The 16,976-nt window shown below is 42.7% G+C and overlaps 1 protein-coding gene across 1 annotated transcript; it reads left to right on the forward strand.

Annotated features, from left to right (window-relative positions):
- The first annotated feature begins 60 nt into the window (after nt 1–60).
- On the forward strand, nt 61–16,229 carry ehmt1a (euchromatic histone-lysine N-methyltransferase 1a). The gene is made up of 23 exons (XM_044362927.1): nt 61–262; nt 599–1,035; nt 1,931–2,072; nt 2,356–2,438; nt 2,817–3,030; nt 3,193–3,338; nt 3,668–3,811; nt 3,988–4,295; nt 4,384–4,464; nt 4,554–4,642; nt 4,751–4,857; nt 5,317–5,439; nt 6,658–6,759; nt 6,902–7,006; nt 7,462–7,616; nt 9,112–9,279; nt 10,457–10,601; nt 10,865–10,942; nt 11,387–11,502; nt 13,103–13,189; nt 13,301–13,379; nt 15,322–15,497; nt 15,614–16,229. Exons 2-23 carry the CDS (start codon nt 637–639, stop codon nt 15,708–15,710), a joined length of 3,144 nt encoding a protein of 1,047 aa, XP_044218862.1. The 5' UTR covers nt 61–262; nt 599–636; the 3' UTR covers nt 15,711–16,229.
- The last annotated feature ends 747 nt before the right edge of the window (nt 16,230–16,976 follow it).

Consider the following 16,976-nt stretch of genomic DNA (forward strand, 5'->3'; position numbering starts at 1 on the left):
TACTTTAAACTGCGAGGATTACCTGTAGTGTTTGATATGGTTTTACTCATGTAAACGGCTCAAACTGGTATAAGAAGGTACTTTGACCGGTGTTATCCTGCTTGTAGACAGGTTAGCGGTCTACAAACGTGTTTCCGACCCCAGAAGGACAGCGCGTCACGTGGTTGTGAGGGTGTGGCGGAAGTGGAGAGAGCGGTCTTCCGGTCCCCTCGTCCCTCGGATACAGCTCACACAGCTCACACAGCTACACCGACTAGAGCTGGTAGGATGAAACTCTGCTGCTCCAAACTTTCTACTTCGGCCTCGTTTTACCTTTGACTTGTTTGTGACCTGTTTACGTGCTGCGTCGCTCTCATGTGACTCCCTGCTGGTCTGCCGGGAACAGAGCTGTTCTTTCTTCTGCTTTTCTTCCATCTTTAAAGCTCGTTGTCAGGCGTTGTGATAACTTTTGTTTAAGTGAACTAGTTACTGTCTTGCACCGTGTGTTGTGTTTGGTAGTGAAAGGCTTCCTCGCAGAGTTATTTACTTTAAGCGAAGTGTTCGTCTGCTTTGAGTTGATGTCCGAAATAGTAAAGTTAACCATGTTTAAACTCCTCAGGTGCTGCTGGCTTCAATAATAAGTCCCCCAGGAGAGCCATGGACCTAAGTGGAGCCAGTGAGGGGCCTGGACCAGGCAGAAGACCCTCCAGTCCCTCCCCAGGGGCCAAGGGCCAAGCAGCACAGAGCGGGCAAAAGCCTAAAGTAAAGATAACTCCCTTCCACAGCTCACCCATAGCCAGCAGTGATGGAGCTGTGCGCAGCAAGCGACTGGGGCCAGCTTATGGAAAACCACTGGCAGCTCCTGGCAGCCTGTTTCCAGGCACATCTGGACGTCTGCCTGCTCCACCTGTCAGGGATAGAGTCTCTGCTGCTGCTGCTGCTGGTGCTGGTGCTGGTGCTGGTGCTGCTGGGAGGCCGGCGACCCAGACTCCCAGTTCAGGCTCTGTTCAGGCCACATCAGTAGAAAAAGCACACACAAGTCCTGCTGTTGTCAAGGTAAACAGTTATGCTGGCGGATTTTTGAAGGTTGAATAAGAATGAATTCACCTGCTGACCAGTAACTTGTGATCATATGAACTCAGACTGATGTGAGGATAAAGTTGATGTGTTTTTTGAGATATAACTTGTGCTTTAACAATCCAAGAGGAACTATATACGTCTAACACGCTGAATAGAAACATAAATCGGTCTTAAATTTCAGTTGAAAGTTAGTACAGTCAAGCTCTAGTACTTTGTACAGTTGTACATATCCCAGCATACATTCAAGAGATTTAAAATACAGCTGGAATGTTGTAGAAACCATGAATAGAGGGTGGGCTTCTTGGCTCTGTGTATATAATATTTTCCCATTATGAGAATTCTGTAAATCAACAGATTTTCCTGTTTCTCTTTCTTCACCAGTCCATACATTACAGCTACATGTGATGTGAGTAGAACAGATATATTCTGGTAAAATCACTCTTCCAGTTGTTTCCAGTATAATTGGGAGTGACCCTACTGGTTTTTCTTTGACTGGTAGGGCTGCTGCATTCTTAAAAAGTCTTAAAGTTAATTTGATGAACACTGCAGAAACCCAGTTGTAGTTTAATAAATGCAGCAGCAGCAGCAGCATACGAGATAATGTGGTGTTTTCACTGTTGTTAAATCCATTAGCTGACATATTATGCAGACTTGACTTTTTGCATATCAAATACTGTGATGTTCACCTGATCATTTTATTCTGGTCAGATAGATTGTTGGCCCCACAATCACTTAACCCAATATATTATTATAACATATTAATATACTGCACATAGGAATTTAAATGAGATAAGTGGGTTGTTATGCCTTCTCCTTTCTTGTTTTGATAAATGACAAATTAAATATGTTGCCCTCTTTTTCCCTCCTAAAGCCTGCTGGCAGGAAGTCAGCGAAGTCGAGTCTGACGGACACACCGAAGTCTGCACCACCTGCTCACACGGAGCTCCTTCACAGCCAGAAAGGCAAAGAGAAAGAAAGGAGAGCTGACTCCACCTCCACCAAACCTCAGTCAGGTTAGTCTGTCCTTTCTTTTGCAAACTTTGAATAAAGCTGTAATTATCCCTGAGAGAGAATAGGTTGCAGCGGCAGAAAGGACACGTAGCTTTGTGTCGTAACAAGCTACAGGAGACGACTGCAGCTGCTACATGAAAACGGACAGAATATCTTTGTTGACAAAATTTAGGTTTAAATTACTCACATTATTAACAAGAGGGCTTTGATGTAGCAGAGTAGTCTTTAAGGCTTCTTTTACTGACCTACGTCTTGTGTGTGTCTTTGTGTTGTGCTTTTTCCTAGCTGTGAAGAGGAAGAAGAGGAAGATGGGGATGTACAACCTGGTTCCTAAAAAGAAGGCCAAGGCACTTAAACAGCAGGAGAAGGCATGTCCATTTATTTATTAACTCCTCTATCAATCAATCAATTTTACTTGCCATGGGGAGCATGACCCTAGCCTGAGAAAACAGCTGTAGAGGCAGGGAAGGTCTAATGATGTTATTGAGTTGCATTATGGGAAATGTAGGATCCAGTGCTTTTGAGAAACCTAACAAAATCTGGTGATTAAAATTCAGGATGTCTCAGCTCCTGCTACCTCAATTTTGGACATTCCTTTTAAAAAAATCAGTCTCTTGCAAGTCCCCTGACTTTATGATAGTGCAGAACTAAATCACTGGAGTAACCCTTCAAAGACTGCCTCCTGATGGGAGTTACATCAATAAATCCGCTCACTCAACATGCATTCACTTGTCTTTATCTATCAGAAAGAGGATCCGGGCGGCAGTGTGGAGAAGAAACAAGTCGCAGCAGATGAGAAACCAGCGACTCTACCAGAGACTCTGGAGGCGAGAGAATCATCAGCTGTCAGAAATGAATCACAGATGGAAGGAGAAGGCAGCCATGTTGAATACACAGAGCTGGCTCTGGACTGTCTGGACCTGAAAGCTCAGGAGGAGCTGCTTTCACCTCCCCTGTCAGGTGATCACAGCATCTCTCTGACTGATCGGTATCATAGGATTTATCTAAAATCACCAAAATCCCAGCATATCCCCTTTTCTTTTACAGAGTAGATTTTTAAGGACGTGTGTGCACGTTTTGTGGGGCTGATGTGTAGTGGAATAACTGGATGTGTATGTACAGGTTTAGCAGCGGATGCTGAGGTGACAGAAACAGACCTGGCTGAGGAGTTACCACTGTGCTGCTGCCGGATGGAGACTCCTCACAGCGGAGGCAGCCTGTCCACACTGGATCAGACCTGCATGGCCATGGAGAGCACAGACGGAACGGTAAAGATCATCTGAACCTATTGATTAATTGATCGGTCTGTGAAATTGTTAAAAACATGTTGTTTACCATTTCCTAGAGCCCACGGTGATGTCTTCAGTTTGTCCAGAATCTACAAATATTCAATCCTCACATTCGTTGTACATCGTCATAGTTTAGAGAAACACTGATGTGACACCTTGATATCTGCATGTTATTAAATATCTGAATCTCATCCACATACCAGAGACTTGTGTCACTAGTGATATGTGTCAGTAGAGTGATCTCTGTTTACATGAGTAGTGTTGGGGGGCTTGATAGCATTTTATTGAATCTGTTTTTCTCTTCACAGCTGAATCGTTGTCAGAGGCGAGTGATGAAGCAGGAAATGATGCGACCCTCCAACACAGTCCACCTGCTGGTTCTGTGTGAGGATCACAGGGCCGGCATGGTCAAGCACCAGTGCTGCCCCGGCTGCGGGCTCTTCTGCAGGGAGGTGAGGGGAAACAAAGCACACTGATATTCTAGACACGTGGAGATCCATCATCTTATTTGCCTCTGTCTCCCGCCCCTTCTGCCACCTCCCTCTTTCTCTTCCCTTCTCCCCAACCGACATTTAAATACTTAGAATATTTAGATACTAATCCAGTGCTTTTCTGGTCCGTCCCTCAGGGCACCTTCATGGAGTGCCGACCATACGGCAGCATCTCCCACCGCTTTCACAGAGATTGCGCCTCCATCTTGAAAGATCGCAGGTTTTGCCCCCACTGTGGAGAGGATGCCAGCGGGGCAAAGGAGGTCACGGTGCCGAAGCCTGACCCGTCGCCCTCCGTCCCCAGATCGAACCCTGGGCCGTCACTTCCAGCTGTGCCTCCTGTAGCTGCCCTGCCGTCGGTACCCGCCACGCCTGCTGTTCCACAGATACTCAGGGCGAAGAAGACCAGCGAGCCACAGAGGAGCAGAGACCAGAGCCCGAGCAGGTAACGCAGGAAAGATGCCGTGTTAATGTCATCACAGCTGACTGTTAAAGGATAATTCTAGTTGATTAACTCTGGTCAATCTCTCCAGGTTGAAGGGCGAGGCTGTGAGTACTGACAGACTGCCTAAAGAGTCACTGGAGAGCATCCTGATGGCACTGGATGATGAGAAGTAAGGTTAAGTTTTCAAAGAAGTGCTGCACGGGAGCACAGTTTGCACTTTAATAGAAATAAATTGATGGAAACCTGTGTTCTTTTTAGCCTGAAACCAAAGAAAGTGAAGTACCCCACCAGGCAGCTGTACATCTCTGCAAAACAAGGAGAGCTCCAGAAGGTCATTCATCTCCTAGGTAACTCAAATATGTCTTTTGGCAGAGAGCACCTTCAACCATGACTCAGTAGATTTTTGTCTTTAGCATGTGTTATCACAACAGCAGACTAAACTTTGTACATTGCAGTCGATGGGAAGGACCCCAACTTTTTAATGGAGGGCCAAAACAAACGCACCCCTCTCCACGCAGCAGCTGCTGAGGGTCACCAGGAGATCTGCCACATGCTGGTCCAGGTGAGGAGACCGTCACTCTGCTCCTGTCAGTTCCACAGATCCAGTAGAAGGAGCAGACACCAGTTGTAAGATGCTGCTTTAATATTTTGTGCATGGTAAGCATATGATTACAAAGGTACCATGCAAGCATAAATATCATTAATACACAAGTAACTAAGTCTTAATTGAAGAAAAGTCTCTCCGATTTTATAGCATTGTCATACGGTAAAGACTTCCCTCAAAATATATCTTTTTATGAATGTAAGTCTAATATAGTTTATCTAACAGATTGGATATGCTCCTCAAATCAGAGATAGTGTTTCATTTTAACACTAACAGTCTGACTCACTGACCACACAGAAGCGCTGATGATGTCACCAAAGAGATACCCATCAGTCCATGTGACTTGATATTGAACGGTAGCATGCAGAATGATGTCATGCTTTGTGTATATGTGTGTGTGTGTGTGTGTACGTGTAGGCTGGAGCCAACCTGGACATGTCTGATGAGGAGCAGAGAACACCTCTGATGGCAGCGTGTGAGAACAACCATCTGGAAACAGTGAAGTACCTGCTGAGAGCCGGAGCAGCCGTCAGCCACAAGGTGGGTTATAACACACTGATTAGACAGAGCTGGCGCTTTTAGCAGCCTGGTGCTTTTTGTCATTGTTTTCATTGAGAGTGAAGCCTATTGTTGGATTGCTGAGTGGTTGTATGCGCCCTGAACGCCTCGAGTTGAAAAAACATAAACTCAGAGCAGAGAAGCGCCCAACATGCAACCTGTAGAAAGCTCTCTGTCCGATCTGAGCCTTAACTCGTCCTATCAGCCCGATGTGTGCTCATGTCAGATTCTGCCTCTTCATCCATCACTCTGTTCAGTCCCTCTCTATCAACTGCTGCCACCGCTCGGTTCTTTTCTACAACCATTCTTAAAGTCAGCACATTACTTTAACTTCCTGAAAAACATGTAGTTGGTGTTTGATTGATCATGTAGCAGCACACATACTAAACCTTTACATGCTCAGATAAGACAAACCTCTTTTATTAAGATATGTGACAGTTGAACAGGTGCAGGGACAGCACAACAACAGAAACACTACATTAATTACATCAATGAGGTTCCACTGAAAGACCAGACACTAGGTTGCCAAAACAGGTTGGTTTGTTTATTTAGATCCTCATTAGCTACTGTATGGTAACAATAGCTGCTCTTCCTGTGATCCATATAAATATCACCATATTTTGCCAAAAATGGAAGCATCGTGGTTATTTATCAAAATTGCACCACATTTAGTGGCAAAACTGTAGGACATACTGGCTGTACATACTAGATTTTTTAAAATTTACTGGTGAGCAAGAGGTTTTTCAAAATGACACTATAAAAAAATGTAAGATGTCGCTAGCATACAAAGTCCAAAAATGACTAATGAATGACATTGCGAGTGATCATAAGGTAGAACATCCTGCACTTCAGTCTGCAGACGCTTTTATCCAAAGCGACATACACATGAGAGTTAATACAACACAAGATCTTGAACTTTGATGGCAGAAGCAGAGAGTACAGAGAGCCTACAGAGGCAGGAGGAGCAGCTGATTATGAAAAGTACAACATTTTAATTAAACTCTCCATCTCTAAGCCTAAACGAGGCTCTGGAGGGTTGGAGAGGATTTGGTACAGAACATTTCTGAAGTGTTGGAATAATTTCTTCACAAAGTTTTAACTCATGGAGGCCAGAAGCCAATGAAATGCTCTTTCTTTGCGACTTTAACAGTGGCGGCAGCAGTGCAGTGTTGTTCAATGTGAATCATGTTGTCATCCCAGGATATCATGGGTTTCACCTGTTTGCATCTGGCAGCTAAACTGGGACATTATGACGTCGTCCATCATCTGCTCTCCAAGGCATCCAAACACATCAACTGTCAGGTAAAAACACACACTCCTCATTTACTAACTGCTGCTAACGGTCATACAGTATTCATACACCTTCTTTAGCTGGGAGAAAATGTTTGGACTTCAGTGGTACATTTCTGCATAAGTAATAGAGCTTGTGTGTGTGTGTGTGCAGGATGATGGGGGATGGACCCCCATCACCTGGGCCATTGAGTACAAACACAAGGAGCTGGTCCACCTGCTGCTGACCAGAGGGGCCGACATTAACATCAGAGACAAGGTCAGTGCACACAACATACTGTTCACTTTTATAGCTTTAACACACACACACACACAGTAAAACTTTCATGCAGATTTCATGCAGCGTTTGAGCTCATCAAGGTCAACTCTCTGACAAGCCTGATCTCGTGAGATGCATAATATATTTTACGTCTATACTGAGTGAAATTAGTATAGTACAGCAGGGAGCTGTGGGTGCTGTGTCACCTTGAACGAGGAAAGGAGTAGACATCACTTTTTGTATTTGATCATTTAAATAGAAGGTATTAAAAGTTTATGACACTGAACGATATAGTTACAGTGAAGGGTGCGGCAGGCTGCATGTTTATTGACTTCATCAGAGTGTGATGTGTCATGTGTTGTTGGGTTAAGTATGTATGTATGCTTCCAGGACAGTCGTCACTTGTCATAAGTTTATTGTAACTCAGACTGACCTCTGACCTCCTCCATGTCCAGGAACAGAACGTCTGCCTGCACTGGGCGGCTCTGTCGGGGTGCGATGATGTCGCCCAGGCTCTGCTGGAGGCCCGGTGCGACCTCGATGCCGTCAACATTCACGGAGACGCACCGCTTCACGTCGCTGCCAGAGAAAACCATCTGGAGTGTGTGATGTGAGTGTGATGTCTGGGTTACACAAACCTTTATTAAAGCCGGTTTGGTCCGATGTTGATAAAATGGATACGATGCCGTTTTATTTGTCAAGATAAGGGAAGATAAAGCAGAAGATGTTACAGGTAAGAGTCCAGAGGGAAACCAAGATAATAAGAATAAAACACAGAGCTGCTGGCACTAGATATCTGCACTGGATCTCCAAGTGAGTGGATACATGTAGAGTCTATCAATAAATATATTCTATATGAACATATATGAATGAATACATGAATGAATGAGTATACGAGCCCATGTGCAAGTGTGCCAGAGTCTATGCAGGATTCAGTAGCAGACAGTGCAGGTCTTAAAGTTCTCATGTGGTTGTGGAGCCTGATGGCTACTGGCACAAAGGACTGGCCAAGGCGCTTTGTGGTGTGCCGAGGAAGGCTGAGTCTGTGGCTGAACGTGCTCCTCGTCTTCACTAGCTCATCAAAGAGAGGACGGGAGGGGTTCTCCAGCATAGTTCCTCCTCGTCTTCCCCTTCACAACCCTCCAGACTGTCCAGTTCAGCTCCAACTACGGAGCTAGCCTCCACTAGCTAGTTCAGTTTGTTGCCATCCCTGGTGTTGATGGTACCCCCCAACATACCACGGCAGAGAAGAAGACACTGACTACTACAGACTTGAGCCTCCTCAGGAAGAACAGCTTGCTCTGTCCCTTCCTGTACTGTAGAGGGCCTCAGTGTCGTCAGTCTAATCCAGTTTACTGTTCATGTGTACTCCTAAGAACTTGTAGGTGTCCGCCACCTTCACCTCCTACCCTTGGATGGTGACGGGCGTTGGGGGGTCTCTTCCTGCTCTGCCTGTGGTGATTATGGAGGTGATTATTGTCACACCGCTTTACAAAGCTCTCCATTAGGGCCCTGTACTCCTCCTCGTTGTCATCAGTGATGCAGCTGTCAGTGGAGGAGTCATTGGAGAACTTCTGTAGGTGGAACGTACTCAAGTTGAAGCGGATCAAGGACAACTGGTTGTTTATAGGAAACATGTATTCCTATGCAGTATTTCCACCTTTCCTTCTCTGATCTAACTTGTGGTTTAATCACCTTTATTATTTAATGTCTGGAGAGATGCTGAATCCTAAAAATGAAATGATTCTTCAGATATGGGCTCATAGTACACTGTGAGATACCCACATACATTTGTGTCTGGAGCTGTTTTTCATGGTTTGGGCCCTTTAATTTTAATCAAAGCATACAGTGATAATTTATATATCAGTTGTTCTACCAACTCTGTGTTTCCTGCACATGTTCAGGTCTCCACATACTTTTGGTCATGTGATGTATCACCTACTGTCAGTTTGAGCCCAGAAATAGGCAGTGTATTGTTTTCACCTTTAATGCATCTATATCAATTGATCCCCACGTCACCGCTGTACTGTGTCGTCTTTTTAGATTTTACATTCTTCACAGTTTTTTGTATTGTATGACTTAACTTCCCTCACGTCCATCCACAGGTTGTTTCTGTCTCGTGGAGCAGACGTCAGTCAGAGGAACAGGGAGGGACAGACGGCTCTGGACTGCTGCGTCTACGGCTCAAAGGTTTGGACGGCCCTCAACGCCAACAAGAAGCTGACGGACGCCAGGAGAGGCAGGGACTGTCTCGGAGAGCGAGTGCTCAGCAGGTAGACGGCGATACTGCTGTGTGTGTGTGTGTGAACAATATTAATGTTTATTTTCTAATATTACATATATAGAAGTGTTATTTGTAATACATATTGCGGCTGTCTGCTCTCATCTCTATTTTGGTGATTTTCAATTGCAATGTTCCTGTGTGGGTTGAGATGTCTCTGCCTCTCTTGCTTATGAAACTCTTTCAAAACTCATCGAATAAACAAACAAACAAACAAAAAAATAGAACATGATCATGCAAAAAGCAAAGGCTGCTGCTAGGTTCCTGTCGTGTAATGTAGTATAATATGTTGTAAAAGATGGGTTAGGGTCACAAGGTCGCTTTACTGGAAGAAAACCACAATCTGTCTCCAGCCATGTTAGACAGGTTTTACTGTTCTATATGATTGTCAGCAAACAAGCTGCATTAAAGTCCAGAGTGTGAAAATCATACATACACACACACACACACACGTTTCCCAGTTTGCCGATGATATGGCTTACATGTCTGCAAACCAGTGAGTGTTAACACATCCAGCAGACACAGAACTACATTAGAATTCATTTGGATTTTTGTGTGTGTGTGTGTCCACCTGGTAGGGGGCAGTGGGTTTAGAGTTTTATTTCTGAAAACAGCTGCCTGCTGTTGCTGGAAACAAGGTAAATTAGAGTGATGAGACTGAACCAAACAGGAAAGTCGTTGGCTGTTAAACCAAAACTATGAGACATTAACAGGCTTCACGTCACAGAGTGGAACTGCAGATTTGTCACTATGAGCGACACCTTTCACATCACCCGTTATTAACACAATAATATTGAAGTTCTAGTTATTTTATAGTTTTAGTGTCACTAACTCTTTTTCAAATGTCAACACATGACACTGTACTACCTGGATGAATACGAACACTCTGGCATGAGTTTGATATCTATCTCTGTTAGATGCACATCTCATCCTATATTCAAGATTTTATCTCCCAAAAAAGGTCATCATATGTATTATTTTCTTCATCTACCAGCCATTAATGCTGGCAATATTATTATGATTGAAGTCATTTGGACCATATTATGTATAAATGTTGTCATCACTTTATTGTTATAAGTATCTATATGCATGTTTTTACTTTTTCTATACATATTTGAATCAGATTTTCTTAAAAACAGAATCTTCCCCTCTCTCTCTCTCTCTCCTAGGGACATTTCTCGGGGGTACGAGGCTATCCCAATCCCCTGTGTTAATGGTGTCGACAGCGAGCCATGCCCTGAAAATTTTAAATACATACCAGACAACTGTGTCACCTCCCCACTGAACATTGACAAGGACATCACTCACTTGCAGGTGAGACTCCAGCTCTCTGTATGTGTCACTGAGCACCCAGCTGCTCCAGCTCAGATTTGCAATTAGGCTACAAAATGTCCAGAATCATTTTTTTTAATGTTGGACAAATTATAAGAGAAAGAAAAAAAATACTAAACTACCCTGAATGGGCTTTGTGCAAAACCTGTACCCTGATGTCATATTATTTACATGAAGTTATATGATAGAAGCTGCAGAATGTCATGATTCCTGATTTATAACAGCTCACTGATTGTGTCATTCAGCACTGCAGCTGCACAGATGATTGTTCATCCAGTACCTGTATGTGTGGTCAGCTCAGTCTGCGTTGTTGGTATGACAGTGTAAGTCCACACACACACACACACACACACACACATACACACACACACACACACACACACACACACACACACACACACACACACACACACACACAGTCACAAAATGCATATTTAAATGTGTTTGATTTTGATGCAAACGATACATTCCATGATATTGTTTGAGGATTCTTTACATTTAAGTCACAAAAATTCAACTTTTCACTCATTTATGTCGTTCTTTGTCTTATTTTTATTTCAGAAGAGTTTTTTTACTGAACAGATGATAAACTTTAACCTGTTTAATTTACTGTATATTTGTGCTTTTTTCGAAAGGCAAAAAATCTATTTCCGCCTTGAAATAAAAAATTGAACATTCATCTCTGACAGCGGTGGATAACTCACTTTGGAAAAGCTGTTTTTTTTTATCCCTGATAGCAGTTTGTCACTCGGTGTGTGTGTGTGCAGGAGGGTCGACTGCCGCTGGACTTCTGTCAGCGGGAGCCTCCGGTGCTGTTCGAGTGTAACCACGCCTGCTCCTGCTGGAGGACCTGCAGGAACCGAGTAGTCCAGAACGGACTCAGGTGACTTGTGCCACTTTTTGAGATGAGCTAGTTTCTTTCTAGGCTAAATCCTCCTCAAAATGTGCTGCTTTCACTACACAGGCTGTGTAGATATTTTGTGAGGTTCACAGTGTATCAATGGGTTGTACATAATTTGATTAATTACAGTTTTGTTTAGGAATATACTGCACTGAAGAACAAAATCAGCTAAGACGGCTTCTGCATTGTTCAAGATTCAAGAGATTTATTTGTCACGAGCAAAATTTAACATGTTCAACAGCAGTCAAATAAAATTGCAACAACTGTGCAAAAGCAAACATAAAGCAATATAGCAGCATGAAAATTTAGATTAAAAGAAATATAAAGCTACATACAGGGAGGGAATATCAATATAATAATAGTAATAATAATGATAATAAAGCTATATCACAGAATCTATATGTACATAAAAATAAAATAAGAAGTAAGCAGCAAGTTATAAACAATCTGCAGTGTGTAATTGGATAAAAAGCAAAAGCAAGCAGTAAGGTTTCAAAGGTTGCTGAGGTACAAAAAGATGCAGAGTGAGAAATAGTTTCAGGATGTGTATAGTGTAGGTTGTAAGTGTTTATGGTCTGTTTGGCCTGGGGGAAGAAACTCCTTCTCCAGAGGGCAGCCGCTCAAACAGTTTGTAGTTGGGGTGGTGAATGTTCTTAATTATTCTGGTTTGTTCTGGACCTGCACGCCTGGTGTAGATGTCCTGGAGGCAGGACAGTGCTGTCCTGGTGATGCGCTCAGCACATCGGATCACTCTGTAAAGAGCTTTCCCATCCTTAGAGCTGCGTTTGCTGCACCAGGCAGTGATGCTTCCAGAGAGCACAGACCCTACTGTGGCAGTGTAGAAGGATTTCTGCAGCGCTGTGGAGATCTTGAATTTCCTCAGCTGCCTGAGGTGATAGAAGCGCTGCCTTGCCTTCTTCACCAGGTTGGTGATGTGTGTAGACCATATCAGGTCCTCAGAGATGTAGCTGCTCACTTTCTCCACTGGGGTACCGTAGATCCTGAGTCAGGAAGCTCCAGATGCAGGAGCAGAGCGAGGAGCTCAACCTCAGGTTCCTGAGCTTGGTGACCAGTGTGAGGGGAACTATAATGTTCAACACCAAACTGTAATCAATGAACAGCAGGCGCTCATTATTCCCCTTTGCGATGTCCAGGTGGGAGAGGGTGGAGTGGAGTGTGTGGGAGATCATCACTATAATACATTAAAATAAAAAAAAATAAATCTTTCTCTATTTTCATCTCTTATGCACAAAGAAAACTAAGTGAGTTACATAAACTATGAAATGCTGTGAAAGAGTCATTTTTAAGTCCCTTCCACTCTTTATTTTGGGCATTTTTGCAGTGGACAGTGTAAAGTGACAATAAACAGATTATTTTTCAAAGTAAAGTTGTTGTTTCTTTTTACATCTTAAAAAATGTCTTGAGGGGACCTTTAATCTGTTGAGGAGATTCTCGTCATGTCAGATCAGTCTATAAATAGTTTTATTGTGGTGAATGTCGTCTTGAATAAACTCTACGTAAATCTTTGTCTGTGGCTCTCGTCAGCTGCTGGGTGAGATAATTGCCTTGTTGTTTGTTTCAGAGCCCGGCTGCAGCTCTTCAGAACACAGAAGATGGGTTGGGGAGTGAGGGCCATGCAGGATATCCCTCAAGGAACATTCATTTGCGAGTGAGGACAGGCTCTCATAAGAGAAATGAGTGAATTCAGTGTTTCACAGCATGAAATATTGAAGAGAAGCTGTGCTCTGAGCTCTCTCTCTCCCCTCTAATGCCTCCACAGGTATGTTGGGGAGATCATCACCGACGCAGAGGCTGACAAAAGAGAGAATGACTCTTTCCTCTTCACACTCGACAATAAGGTGATCCAATCTATTTACATTCATTTTGAAAGGCCCCATGAAATGAAAAATACATTTCCCCAGTTTTAATCCTGTGTTAATTGTTCATTTATCAAATCTTTTCTCTTCCTGTAAAATGGTTCCAAATGTTTGATGACTCATCCTGAACCCAGGGATGTTTACAAAAGTTCATCCAATCAAACGTGACTTTGGGCCAGTACTTTACCGTTTGTGGGTCGTAGTAGCTGACAGAGAAATATGGAGAGAGATGTGAAGAGATGTGTGTTTGGAGATCAGTGGGCAAAAACTTTGTTTCATTTCCAGAACAGTGTAGCTGCTGAGGTCTAATTCATTCATCTCTCGCTCGTCCTCCTCCTGCTCTAACAATAGGTTAGTGTGGTCCTCTGTAGCTACGTTCCTCTCTGCAGCTCTGTATCACCTTATTCTAAGCCCCGCCCACTTTTTTTTTAGCAGTCCAATCAAATACAAAGGATTTGATTTAAATCCCTCTTGTTTCTGTACACTGCTCAAATATTCTGTTTCACTTGGAAATACGTCACAATACAGAAGATAAAGATGCTTTAACTTGGTTTCATGGGTCCTCCGTGGCGGCGGTGACACGACACCGTTGCCTCTCTGTGGGGCGAGAGATGATGTGATGTTGGAGAGTCCAGCTTTCTGCAGAGACGCTGCTCAGTCACTACTGCTTTGGAGATGGTTTCACTGTCACTTTATTTTTTAAAATTTTCCCATTGATTTTACACCTGACTCTGTACAGTATTAGTAACAAGCTTTAGTGTCAGTGCCATAGACCTGTGACATTGCAAAAACTCCCATTGATAGTGATCCAGTGCATTTCTTTTTGGTCAAGAGGTGGTGCTGCAGAGTTGCTCATCCACACACTGCACAGAGCCTGATAGACTATCCTCTGATTGCAGCATTCTTCATACTTTTTGTGAATTTTATTTATCTTCAACGATGAAACCTTTTCATTGGGAGTAGGGTGGACTAGATATTATGGTAATTATTCTGTAAACAGAATGTTAAGAAAGATGCTCCCAGATGAATCAGATTCATAGAGCTTTTTCATGCAGAGACTTTGACTGATCATAGAAGGAAAAGCACAGGTTCTAGTAATTACTGTAACACAATGCAGTATTTGATCATGTTATTTCTTACCTGTGTTTGACAAGATGTCTGTTGTGATAAAAGGTCTATTTGTTCCCCTGGATGTGGACTGTTTTGGAAACCAATGAGGAACAGAACCAGGACAGGTCTAGTCCAGCTGGAATATAACCCTGTACACCTGATGGATGCAATAAGTACACTCCTTCTCAGACTCATAACTCATTCAAATCTGAACACACATCATGCCAGATTCGGTGTGACTTACACTTTTTGTGGCAATAAATATCTATAACTCCTTAACTTTGAAGTCAGTTAAAAGAGGATGCTCCTCACAACTGCAGATATTGTCTTTATAATCATCAGGTTTAGACTTTTCTGCAGTGTCACAGTGATCCAGTGATAGTCACAGTGCAAACAGGACGTACTAATATTTCACTCAGCAGGACTTCTCATGGTGACAGTTTGCCAGAGTGTAAACTAAATGTAGGCTAAAGAAATGGGACTCAGGTGTAGCCCACAGCTAACTCACACTGAGTCCATGGTAACGTTACTTCCTGCCTTTATTTCCCAAAGTATTGTGGGAACTGTAGTTCCAAAACTTAAATGCCGCGATTATCCCCAATAAAAGACAAACAATAACAATGGGAGTCCAAATAAAGTGGTTTATATAATCTGAATAAATCGTTGGCTTGTTCACAGACGGTCTGATGGTCTCGCTGCTTGTGCTTGTCGCTCCGTTGGACTGAGATTAACTCAATGAATGCAATGTTAGCATAAGTCTCCAGTCACCAGGAAATCACATCATTATGACCACTTGTGTTATCATCTCGTGCAGGTGGGTGACATACACTGCATCGATGCAAGACTCTTTGGCAACATCGGCCGCTTCATCAACCACCTGTGTGAACCCAACCTGCTGGCTGTGAGGGTGTTCACCATGCACCAGGATCTACGCTTCCCCCGGATAGCCTTCTTCTCCAGTAGGCCCATCAAAGCTGGAGACCAGATAGGGTGAGTGGTGCAAAAACAAACCTCAGCTCTGTCCTGTTCAGTAGAGACCTTCACAGTAAAATGGTAGAGTAAAGCTAATATCTCAGACTGATGCATTGATGTCTTCTCCTCGCCAGGTTGGACTACGGCGATCACTACTGGAGGGTGAAGAGCAAGTACTTCAGCTGCCAGTGTGGTTCACTGAAGTGTCGCTACTTGTCTTCCAGCAGATAGATAACTCAATGATCACCACACTAGAGTGTATCTCCCTCTCTTTCTGTCTGGACACACACCACTCTGTCCTTTACCACCAATGTCAGAAACGCTAACTTCTGAAGCAGATGTGAGCGAGGCTTTGATTTTTGGTCTGTGTTGATATTCCAGTCCCGAATTTCAAGCAACAAATACAAGATAAACACTGTTAAAATCTGCCACCTAAAGGCACAGGATCTAACTTATTTATACAGCTACAGTGGTAAGGTTACTTTGCTATATGAAGAACACTGCAGCTTGCCACCAGCCAGAAACACTGTATGTGAGAGTGGGTTTAACCCCTTTTTAAAAGAATCAGGTTAATCAAGTTAAAAAAATCTTAACAGATGATTTTAACATTGGTGGACTCTTCTTTTAATACTGAAATGTATCATGTTTTTGGATTAATGAAGTGAAGTCATGTTTTTGATAGTGTGATTTCTTCTATGAATGTCCTTTTTACTACATGTATAATTAGCAATTAAACACATTTTTAAAGCATCTTTTGTTTTATTGATGAATTTGAGTTGACAAGAGGAAGAAGTAAGGAGCATTGACCAAACCAGGGAAAATAGCTTCATACCAGAATTACACAAGTATTTGGACAGGATCCCTCATTTTTCTGAGAACTGCTGCTCAAGGATCCTAAACTGTGTCTGGACCTCAGTATGAAACAGCAGACTACTGGGCTAGACTGCTGTCAGAGTGTCAGGCAAAGACAAATGCAGATCCTTATGTCTGCACCACTCCTCTGAACATTATAGTGATGGCACACAAACACAAACTGAATCTATTTATTCATGTTTTTAGTTGCATTAATCAGCCATTGATGCATGAAATGCAAAAGAATGCCAGAAAAGCCTACTTTTAAATTGTAATCATTTTCTGCAATTGCAGTTGTGAATTGTAAGTACTTTTTTACAGTTTATATTATCAATATACAGTTTGGATATAGATGTTTTCCACATTTCATTTTGAATTAATTCACAGATTCATTTAAACTCAAACAGTCAGTCATCTAATCTTCATCTTCATGCAATACAGAGGTAGGAAACTCTTTGTTGGACTCAGAATTTAATTTAAAATGTCATTAAAATCCCACGGAGCATTAAAAAGAAAATAATATCATTTTTATCACTTTTAATACTGTCAATTTCTTTTAAATTATTTATGTAAACTTGATCAGCCCAGGTGATACTGTTCTTCACACATTCATTTCCATCCTTATTTGCTGCCATTTGTTTGCTT

This window comes from Thunnus albacares, chromosome 2 (genome assembly GCF_914725855.1).
Source record: "Thunnus albacares chromosome 2, fThuAlb1.1, whole genome shotgun sequence".
Classification (NCBI taxonomy): Eukaryota; Metazoa; Chordata; class Actinopteri; order Scombriformes; family Scombridae; genus Thunnus; species Thunnus albacares.

Excerpts from the sequence above, each read along its gene's own strand:
- ehmt1a (XM_044362927.1), top strand. The coding sequence starts at position 637 with ATGGACCTAAGTGGAGCCAGTGAGGGGCCTGGACCAGGCAGAAGACCC. Across the intron at positions 3,339-3,667 it reads TGGAGAGCACAGACGGAACG|CTGAATCGTTGTCAGAGGCG; the intron begins GTAAAGATCATC and ends TTCTCTTCACAG. Across the intron at positions 4,643-4,750 it reads GAAGGTCATTCATCTCCTAG|TCGATGGGAAGGACCCCAAC; the intron begins GTAACTCAAATA and ends TGTACATTGCAG.